This window comes from Lutjanus erythropterus, chromosome 11 (assembly GCF_056507025.1).
Source record: "Lutjanus erythropterus isolate fLutEry1 chromosome 11, fLutEry1.hap2, whole genome shotgun sequence".
Classification (NCBI taxonomy): domain Eukaryota; kingdom Metazoa; phylum Chordata; class Actinopteri; order Lutjaniformes; family Lutjanidae; genus Lutjanus; species Lutjanus erythropterus.
In genome coordinates, this window is record NC_139327.1 from 5,915,876 (window position 1) to 5,927,636 (window position 11,761).

General features: G+C 39.2%; 1 protein-coding gene across 1 annotated transcript; it reads right to left on the minus strand.

Moving 5' to 3' along the window:
• Positions 1–267: 267 nt before the first annotated feature.
• Positions 268–7,039, minus strand: LOC146318595 (collagenase 3-like). The gene is made up of 9 exons (XM_084730567.1): positions 6,789–7,039; positions 6,548–6,696; positions 5,244–5,372; positions 3,795–3,956; positions 3,529–3,658; positions 2,483–2,616; positions 2,239–2,398; positions 2,044–2,147; positions 268–673 (listed from the first exon to the last, which is right to left on the minus strand). Exons 1-9 carry the CDS (start codon positions 6,944–6,946, stop codon positions 564–566), a joined length of 1,236 nt encoding a protein of 411 aa, XP_084586693.1. The 5' UTR covers positions 6,947–7,039; the 3' UTR covers positions 268–563.
• Between the last annotated feature and the right edge of the window lie 4,722 nt (positions 7,040–11,761).

Genomic DNA, 11,761 nt, shown 5'->3' on the forward strand with positions numbered 1-11,761 from the left:
GTCATTCAAAACAGCATCAAACTGTTTGAAAAATCACTTTTTTGTTTTACTTTACTCTAAGCAAGACTGTCAGTAACGGCAGAATCAGTGCACTCTCTACACAATTTGATCTTCACTGGAATGGAAACATATACAGTTTAACATGCACACAAATGATGATGTATGGAGGAGCCTGAGAGGCATGACAGGAGCTGACTTTTGTACTGATGTTATTATTTTCAGATATTTGCGATTGCTGCTTTTATTGTCAAATTGACTGACAATTGACTGATTTAACTTTTTATTACATGTCATTTAAAGATGGCTGAAAAGTCTCGTACACAGCATAAATACATACATACATATGACAGACATGTAAAATATATCTTTTTAAAAAACATTTTTTCTTGTATACTTTAAACAATGTATTTTTATAGATGTAAATATATTTGATAGAAAAAAAAAAAAATAGAATTCTAAATATTAAATATTTAGAATACAAGGAATATATAAATGTACAGTCATTACACTTTTAGTGTTCATTCATTCTTACTCAGAATGGCAACAACTTCTCGTACACTGGTCTAGAAGTTAGTGCAGCGCAGGAAGTAGCTGTTCCTCAGCACACGGAACAGCCTCTTGGTCCTCTGTTCATATTCAAACATGTAGGGTCCACTGTAGAGGTACGTAAAACCTGCAGAACAGAACAGAACAGAGGCTCACTGTTAGTTTCTCTGATGATGGCATTCAACGTTTTGGGAAATGTGTTTATTCTCTCTCTGGACTCCACTCTTGTATTTCTGTTAAATGTGAAGCCAGAGCCAGGAGATGGTTGGAAGGATGAAGAAGGTCCTATAGATGTGCATCGGAGAGAGGGAGGTGGCTGCACACACACACACACACACACACATAGTACACAGTACACACACAATACGCCAGTCCATGGTCTGCACTGTGGTCCATGCTGGACTTGAGAGGACTGAGCTATTTCTGCCTCTTAAGCTTAGCAAAAATTCAGGTTCGCTAGCCTAGCTCTGACAAAATCGTAAGAAAATCTGCCCACCAGAACCTCTAAAATCTCACTAATTGACACATTACCATCACTAATTTCCAAGAAACCCCAACAAGTCACTGTTTCTGGTCAAGCACTCAATGCACTGTAAAACAACAATTTGTTGCTTTTACGTGTATATTAGTATTATGTAAGTACTGGTAGATTTTGTTATCTTTGGAATAAGCTAGGTTAGCTGCTAGCTGTTTCCCCCTTTTTTAGGTAAACTAACCTATCTGAAGCTTCATGTGAAAAGTGCAGTACTTGAAATTCAACATGGAATGTGCTGATGTTGGCTTGAATCAGTTTAACCAATAATATCATGACATCCATCCCCTATCTTTTCCTAACTTGTCCATGAAATTTGGCTGTGTATACCTATCAATTTCAACTGGTGTATCATGTAGTTGTATCTCTTGTGAGTCCGCAAATTGGCCTAGGGCCTGTACTACGCAGCAGGTGCAACATACCCAGGGTAACTTTTGGTGATCTGGTTTAACCAAACCTAACAAAGGAAATCAACTATCAACTTGGTGAATCAACCCAGGGTTTCCCAATCTAGAAATGAGCATGTTCACATAAACGGGAGCAGCATCTGATCAATCGCAGCATGGACAAGACTACTGGGAGCACAGAGGCATATTTTACAAAGGGAGAGCACACTATAATATTAGACAAATAATAAATAAGAAGAAGGTGATCAAGAACACAGCTGCAACTGCCACATTCAGGAAGGACAACAGGACAAAAAAAATGCAGATTGTGTGAATAATAATGATGATAATACAAATCAAATTCCTCCATAGTTTATGTTCCACCTGTCTATCCTGTTTCACTGAGAAATATGTCATACTATGGAAACTAAGTTCTCTATGAGAGTGGTATTTATCTTCTTATGTAACTTTCTACAAGAAAAGATTGAAGGAGGGTTCATTCATTTCTCAGAAAAACTCAGAACATCTCATTCCAGTAGTCTCAACTCAGGTCTCAGATCAGCTTCAAGCGCTACTCACCTCTGTGCTGGAAAGCTGCCGTCACCTTGCCGGACAGGCCGGAGAAGGTCTCGTCCACCCGTTTAGGGAATCCCTGGTCCATGGTGTGTCTGTCCTCATCATAACTGAAGAAATGCAGACAGGCATTAGGTACATATGATGAGGGTAAGAAGGGAACAGCTCACACTGAAATCAGACATGAATATATTAACATACCTGAAGTAATAGTCGCCCACAAAGAACAGAGTCTTGCCAGAATCCGCATCATAGAGGGCTGCATCGATTCTCCTCACGCCTCTTGGGAAACCAAGACTGGTGATCTTTTTAGGATAGCCACGTACAGGTTCATAGCCTCTGAAGGCCCACACTCTACGACCTGCAGGAAGGGAAAGTTAGCTTAGTGTTGATTTAGGGAAATGGTGTCAGATTTGTGCCGTGGGAAGACAGGGAGAGCACGCACCTTTGAAGAGGAAGACTTTGTCCGATTGTCGGCTTTCATAAGCAGCCTGGATGTTGGTGGGGGCACTGGGCCAGAAGTTTGTGATGAGGCTCTGCTGAGGTGTGTTGCTCTGAGGGTAGCTACGCCAGAAGAAGCTGAGAACACACAAGAACATCGCCATTTTGTACATAACCCAGACCAGACCAGACATTACTGCGTGATGACGTGTGGATTCAGATATGTCAGCATTCTACTGTATACTCAGGGCTTTTTCTTATTATATGAGAACACAACGGCTGCATAGGGCCCCAAAAGCCACCAGCAGGGCCCCAGTCAGTATAATGCAAGTCCAGAGATCAGTGGGTAAGCTATGTCACTATGCCATTCATTTGATTCATTTGATGCCCTAGGGGATAAGTGTTTCCCCAAACATAGTGTCACAAATAGGGGCCCCCAAACAACACTTTGCATAGGGCCCTCAAAACGCTAGAAATGGCCCTGTGTATACTTAGCAAAAACAAAAGGCAACACATTTTTTTCGCTCCCATTTGTCAAAAGTTGAAGTAAAAGATCTGAGACTTCTTCTGTGTGCACAGAAAGTTAATTTCTCTCAAATTCTGTTCATAAATTTGTTAAAATATGTGTTAGTAAGCACTGCAGCTTTGTCAAAATAAATCCATCCACCTGAAAGGTGTGGTATAGAGAGATACTGATTAAACAGCAGGATTACTGCACATGTGTGTCTTGGCCTGGTCACAATAAAAAGACACACTAAGATGTGACGTTTAATGTTGAAGAAAGCCATTTGTTTAAATGTGGCTATTTCACATTGGGCTGCAGATACCATTTTTCCCCCAGGAGGGCAAAATCATGACTTGCCCTACTGTGCCACTGACTGGCTAGTGCTCATTGCCTTTGTTGGTTAGGTTGGATAGGTGCAGGCATGAGGAGTGACTGGTTAGGGTTAGTATAAAAATATCAGGTTCATTACTTTGCCTTCCTGTGAAAAAAACGTGGAATATAAATGTTTTGTGTTATTTTGTTTAGTATATGTGTGTCTACAATACCTGTCCTTGAAGAAGAGCATTTCTCCTCGCAGGGTGGTGACAGCATCCAAGACCATGGTCGAATCACAGGCATCAGGGGTGGAGGGGCGCTCAGGTTCAGCTACAGAGGGATCCTTAACAGGGTTTGAACCTGGAGGTTAAACAAAATGAGTCATCAAGAATTTAGAAAACTCTCCACGCTCAAACAGTTGAATAGCATCACCAAAGATTATGTAAGAGATTGTTTGTGCAACCAGGCATCGATGATCCAGCCACTTAATACTAACCATAGAGAGACTGGATGCCCTTGACATCATCCCGGGGCAGAACAAAGGTGTCGGGGTTTCTGTATGAGTACGTGGGGTACATGAGAGCACCAGGATCATCAGAGTGAGACAAGCCCAGGGAGTGACCAAACTCATGAGCAGCCACCATGAAGAGGACGTAGCCTGCAGAAGATACCGATACAATGACAGTTCTTAAAGATGATTCAGTTCTTCAAACTTTTGGAGGATCTAGTTTTAACTAGTTAAAACTATTAGTTTTCATGACCACTATTGATATACAGTTAGAAGGTTTAGGTCAGTGTTTCCCATTTTAGGGGTTGGGCCCCTAGAAAAATGATGATTTATAGTGAGATGAAAAGGGAGGGAGATTAACAAAATAAATAAAACCATGTGAGAAGTTGGAGAGGTTGCTAAGAACTCACAGACATCTGAAATATGACAAAAAGCCCCAAGAACATATGGAGGTTTACAAGTTAATTTTTAACAATCAGGCTATTCTGTATTTTATAAGCTTATCGTATTTTTAATGTAAAATCTGAATCTGAAAAGTATAGTGACTTCAGCTGTTAAATAAATGTAAATGTCGAGTATCACTTTATTTGAAGGGGTGTGCATAAGGCTGTCATTACCATGTCATTACCTCTGTCATGAACATGAAGGAGTCCTTATGAATGTTTATGACCACTGTCTTTATAGTGAGAGTAACACGACTAATTGCCATTAGGTCATTTGTAAATGTTTTATGCAAAGTTGACATTGTTTGAGATGTCTTTGTTATGGGAGCTTGACATTAGCCAAGATAACATAGCTGGTCATTGTCTTTGTCATATGATAACTTGACATTATCAAGCTGTTTAGCTTTATATTTTAACATGGTCACACTGTCGTATGTGGTTGGCTTTGACACTGTTTGTCATGAGGCTGTTATAAATGTGTCATGAATATTTTCCTTGAGCTCAAGTGAAATGGTACATTTAAGACGTAAAGATGTCATAAATATGCCATTAAGTTCTATTACATTGTTAAATGCTTTTGTGACAGTGTCATGAATTATTTCCTGTATTTCAAGTAAGGTGTTGCTTCTTGAACTTGACATAAAGATGTCGTTAAATGTTACGAGGCCAGTTTGATGACAGAGTACAGTACCAAGATGATTTAGCTGACAGAATTAGCTGATGGACAGACGGCAGTTTGCTAGTTTACTTTTTGCTAAAGTAGGCTATCGATGTTTGCTGTTACTGTAGCTGGCATTAGCTAGTTGCTTGGTTAGGTGGGCAGCTAGCAGCCTAATTGGCTGACTCAGCCCCGGTCAAACCCTCCAAGAAAACCACCATGGTACTGTATTCCCTGTCATCGGTCTCGTAGGCTGCAGTAATGTGCGTCTCCATCTCAAATGTGGTGAAGAAGAAGTATAAAGCAGCACAAATGGAAGTACCTCAACAAACTCACCTCTGTTTGAACGGAAAGTGAAGGTCTCATCATCGTCAAAATGAGCGTCTCCTCCGATACCAGAGGATGGGGCGAAGGCGTGGGCCAGAGTGCCATGAGGGCCATCAAATGGGTAATAATCACCATGTGCTGTAGGCAAGAACACTTTCATGTCAGGTGTTGAAAATAAGAAAAAAAAAAACAGGCGGTCGCCGTTTGAACTTCACAACACAAAAATAAATGTGTTATGTGTAAATGCCTTGTGGGATATAGTAACCACAACCCTGAGCTAAGGTAAGTACAGCCGTTTCAACACTCCCAACCCTTAAGGGAAGAAAATAACTTTAGGATGGCTGCAAGCTCTGACATGCTAGCAGTGGAATGATTGTTGTCTCTTTGTCATGTTGAGTGATACATTATATAACTGTGCACCAGCTGTCCATGCCAGTCATTACAGGATAAATGTCACTGACATCACAGTATGTGCTACATTAGCATTTCTCAAACTTTTGACACCCGTTGCCACCTCAGAAAATATTAATACCACCATTCTACCTTCACAACTTAGCTCCTAACTAACCATGGATGTTGTATGACCCAGCTCCTGTTAGGCAACTGTGCACATTTGTTGTCATATGACCATAAATTTAGGAGGCATCAATCACTTCTATCTGGCTGTGATGGATAGATATCGGTAACTACTAAGTCAAAGAAAAATTATCCTGTTCTAAAAATGAGTATTTTACATGCTGGTGATTTGCCGATGTATAAAACCATTTGAATCATTTGAATCAGCATTTTTTTTTTTGATAATTTATTAACCATTTCGAGTCATTTTTAATAAACAAAGTCAAAATTCTCTGATCTCAGCTTCTTCATTATTTCACTTGTTTCTGACTATAACCTGAATATTTTTGAGTTGTGGACAAAACAAGACATTTGAGGACATTATCTTGGACTTTGGGATATACTGATCAACATTTTTCACCAATTTCTGACATTTTATGCTTCAAACTAATTGATTAATTGAAAAAATAATCAACCGATTAATTGATGATGAAAAGAAGAATCTCAGAATACAGAAACGTCAACCCTGTGAACTGCCAGCATTAAAATTCTGCTTATAATATAATAATAATAATAATAATAATAATAATAATAATAATAATAATAATAATATAGTGAGTTTTTTTTACTTTGATAGTTAAATTACATTTTGTTGACAGTTTTACTTGTAATGGAGTACTTTTTGACTATGGTATTTCTACTTTTACTTGTGTAAAGGATCGCACTACTTGCACCACTGATAGTTATTTTGTACTCACATCGGCTGCCAAAGGAGATCATGATGTCAGCTGTGCCGCTGTAGATCCTTGTGAACCTCAGAGGAGTAACTTTGGCCCAAACCTGCAGAGCTCTTTCTATGGAGTTATCGATCTCTGACACAGACATGTCAGGTGAGTAGTTCTCTAACCTGCAGGACAGAACAAAAGTCAAGAATATTATTAGATTATTATTCTCACTACGATTACTCTTCCAAACACTCTCTCTCCTCAGGTCATTCACCTGTAGGTGAGGCTGGTTTTCTCCCACTTGAGGTTTCTTCCAAATGTGGAGAAACGGGCGATGTTGCCGTCTGGAACGCCACAGCGGGGCTTCTTCATCATCTCCAGGGTTTCATCATCCAGAGTCCCGGTGATCCGCAGACCGAAGAATCTCTGCATCTCACTCAGCTTCCTGCTCACAGGACTGATCCCCCGCCTGATGCTTGGACCGCTCTGCTCTGTAAGGTTGAAGAAATTCTTCAGGTAGCTCTGCAAAAGAAGGTGAGAATTTAATACCAAATAGACAGGAATGATTCTCAGAATTAACTTGTCCAAAATGCACATTTTCAACACCTCTTAAATGCAAAATAGTGAGAAAACATGCACAAGGTAAAAAAAAAAAAAAACACACATACCTCTGCAAAGTTTTCATCTTGCACAGTAATTTGTGACACCGGCAGACAGTAAACTGCCACTGCCAGGCTCAGGATGATGCACAGACTGCAGGACCTCATGCTTCCTTGTTGAATATGATTTGTATCTCTGTGCTGGAGCGAGCTATTATATGGGCTGAGAGGTGGAAGCATTGGGGGAGTGGGCGTATTGAGCAACTAACCTCTTGAGTCAGTCACTTAAGAGATTTTCCATTTATGGATGACAGTAAAAGATTGACTTTGATTGCTCAGATGACAACAACAAAGAAATCCCCCTTGGAAGTTGTAATTATGATAGTATATCACATAATGCAGAGCATGTCTGTTCAGAAACAACATATTTTATAATTTAATGCCAATATTTTAGGTGCTGACAGGATGAATATAACAGATAATATAGAAGAGTATACTTAGAAGCCATTAATTATATTGAATGCAACCTCAGTTTTGTGTATGAAGAGTAATTTTCTTTATGAGTGTTTTGCTTCATACTCATATTGTACATACCTGTCTCTGAGCAATTTAGTAAGAGCAGTTGGCCAGCCAATCTTGACTGAATATTTGGCATGTTCTTCGTCTGTCGCTTAAAGTGATAGATCACCCAAAATGAAAATTTGGTCTTTATCTACTCTCACCCTCATGAAGGTCGGGCTCAGTTTTTAACTCCACAAAACACTGCTGGAATTTCAAAGGAAAGAAGTTTCACACACTGTAAAAAAAAAAAAAAAAAGTTGAGAGACTTTAAAATTTCAAGACAATGCACTGCAATACACTTTTGAGTTTTGAAAATTTGAAATAAACTTTACAAAGTTTTGCTGACCTATAATCTTTAAGTGAGACAATTTCAGTTTCTTCTTTAGATAAACTTGAATCTTTGACTTTTAGAAACTTGAAAAAAAACTCCACACAGTAAGCTCCAAACCTGATGTTGATTGAAAATATTATAATTTTAACATTTACTTTCACTTCAGTGGATTAACTCTTTACTCTAACTCTTAACTCTTTAACTCTAATACTTTTTTAATACAATGTTTTGAGTTTCCAAAATTCAAAACTTTAAGTTCTAAAGAAGAAGAAGAAGATCAGTAGCTGGTAAAACTTTTTCAAAACTAAAGGATTTGTGTTTCCCCTTAAAACTCAATAATCTATTGCAGTCCCTTGCCTTGAAATTTTGAGTTTTCTTAACTTTTTTGTTTTTACAGTGCAGCAGAAGGTCATACTGACTGCAACTGGCATGAGGGTGAGTAGACAATAACAAGAGTTTCATTTTTGGTTGGACTATGCCTTTACGATCATATTCTGAGTGATACTCTGATTTCAGGCAGCCTTAAAACAAAAGTATTTACTCACAAACTTCCTTTTCACCCTCAGGCTACTGTGTCTGCTGATAAGATGTTGTTGTGCAAGTGCCTTGTGAGCAAGCACAGACAAGTCACGAACAAAAGTCCCTCTGACATGTTATGTAGCATTTACCTCACTTATCATGCTGTACAAGTTTACTCACTGACCACTTCACATCAGCTAAATAGTTGTAACAATGAAGTTTATGGTTCTGAGTCAACATGAATAATTTTAGAATCATTGTCCTAAAAGTTGAGGTGATTGTATGATAACATTGTGGTGACATTAACATATTTATGAGTGCTATACTGCAAATAAAATTGATAGATTCCTTGCATCAACAGTTTATTTTCTATCCTTGTGTATCTGTAAAAAATCTATTGAAGTATGTATTTATGCATATTTGCATATTATTATAAGTGGAAAATTACATTGTGGTCGCTGTTTCCTCACAGTGAACACTGGGAGGAGCAGCACTGTTGTCCTTGTGCAACTTATGTCTCAGGTAAATTAACCAACACTAGTGAGTGCAGACTGTATAGGATGAAAGTGTTGCAATAGAAAAACACAATGTTTCTCAAACTTAGAGTTGCGACCCATAATCGGTCACGGACCCACCCTCCTTAGTTACTGTTGCTACGCCTGTCAAGCTTTCCGTTCTCGCACTGCACAGATGCAGATGATAACGGTGGCAGATTTAACATCAAAACTGGGAGTAATTGTTAAAACATGAGGTCTTTGATTCCTAAGAGGTAGAAACAAAAGCAGCTTCTCATTTCTAGCAATGACTGTAGATTTTGTCAGCTAAAATGATGATTTCTCATAAGCAGATTGCATAAGTGATTGCTGGCTAGCGTAAACTAATGCTAACTCCTTGAGTCAGCTGAGAAGCTCATCTCCAACTGATGTTTTAATGTTTTCATTTGACATGTATTAAACCACGAAGCCGGGGAAAGTGTATATGCACAGTTACCTAACAGCTGCATACATGCTAAGAGATGAGGCTAAAGCTAGCTTACATCTCAGCAAAGATTGGTCGGATGGCAAAATATGACAGGTATATCTACATGATAGATGACAGACAGATACACATGGGAAGGAAGTGCAGGGACTCGATTAGTGCACTGGACCCAGCCAGATTGCAATCACCCCAGGACCAAAGCCCGGATAAGAGCTAAGCTAACCCAGCTTGGAGCTAGGAGCTGGAGCTGAAAAACGTGGATCTGAAAATGTGTTTGTGTTCCCTCTCCCTCTTGATCATGTGCATGATTTAGAAACGTGAAGGACCGGATTCCCCAAAAAATGCAGAGAAGAGGCCTTAATGTGTGTTATGTAGAGAGGTGATGAGTAATGAGGGCTTAAAAATGGACACATCGGACAAGATCTCCAAGCGAAGCATTCGCAACATCGGAGCTATTCGGCTCAATAGTAGAGCTTTAATCAGCCCCAAAAAGTTGAGCCCAAAAAGGCCCAAGCCTGACAAAATTCTGTCTGATCCCGACCCGAACCCATCTTTCATTGGGATATTTCAGCCCAAACCTGATTACAGCCCAACATTTTTCTCCCCTCTATGTACCAAACAGTAGAAGTTTTCAGTGACAGGGACAATACGTGCAGGGAACTGGAAGAAGCAACAACTTAATTGGGGAGAAAATGAAAAGAAATAAAGAAAGTACAGCCCGAACCCGACATGAGCCTGTGAAATATGTGAGAAATAGGGCCCAACCTGACCCAAACCCATCGGGTCCTATTGGGTCCCGTTGGTGTTGGGCACAGATCTCAAGCTCTACTGGGTAGTGGGCCACTAAACAATCAACCAAAATAACCCAGTACTGCAGTACAGTAAGAAGTATCAAGACCTCTCCAGTCAAATGACACCTGCATTCAATCATTTCTGTACCCATTTCAAGAAACAAAACAAAACTATTTTTATGGTTTTACTTGTGTTCTTCAAAAAGGAGAACCTTAGAAAAAAACAGAGAAGACATATCTAATAAAGTTCTCTGTTGGTATCAGTATCACTTTGAGGTACCGCTATTAGTACTGGTATTGTAATTTTTACAAGGGCACCCAGCCCTAATTAGTGAAAGTCCTGTGCAAAGAAGACATAATCAAGAAACAATGTTTTGACAATGGAAATGTAAGCCATGTGTTTGTTTGTTACATTAGAATTGTCTGTGAGATGAGCTAAAAATGACTTGTTGCTGATGTCATTTTGCTAAGAATGTTTGGAAAATCCAAATATCCAAAAATCCAAACTCCAAAATATAAATCTCAGCATTTTGCCTTTAAAATCTGTGACACACTGAGCACGGTGTTCTCTGTGCTGTATATTAAAAACACACATTATATTTTTCAAAAATCTTTTTCCTTTTCAAAAGTAGAACATGAAGTAGTCTTTTGACCATTTAAAAAACATTTACTTATCACACAGTTTAGCACTGAATCAATAGAAAACACACAATCATTTCTGTTTCCAGGACAACAGTATCTGTATTAATAAGACATTTAGACATTATTCGTGTTACTATTACAACATTCTTTTACATGCTGATGTTGCCACTTTTTACCGCCCCCCCAGAATTATTCATCAGTGACTAGTGTAGTGACTAGACTAGTGGCCCACGCAAACACACAGACTTCTGTTACTATATTTGTAGGGTTAAGTCACGGGCATCATTGAGACACTGAGGACTCTCTGCCACTTGGCTGCCTAAATATATCTGAAAGATATTACAATATTTTCTTTACTTTGTGACACAGCTGGATCTGTGAGATCATGCTAGGATCCATCTCATCAGGCTTCATGTTATCTTTGTGTCTGCACCAAAAGTGGTTCAGCCAATCAGCATCCTGGGAAGGACTACTGGCGGCTACAGACATGGTTTTAGGTGTGATGACAGCAAGAAGCGTCCATGGAAGTGACTTGTACTTGAATGTACTTTTCTAGATTTTGTTTTCCTCTGTAGTTAGTACCCATTCCGTGTGGGATTCTTAGCTGATCATCATAGCAACATTGTGTGAAACAGCCATGATATCATCTTCATTCCAACACAAACAATAGAGGGTATCGAAGGGATGATTCTTTATTTGTGGCTGGTTGTCACATCAAGGAGACAAAGGCTGGATACAGCAAGATAAAAGGGAGTTTGGGAAGTTCTAGATCAGCATATAGACAGCGTGATGACTGGATGCTCTGTGTCGCATAGGTGACGATTCT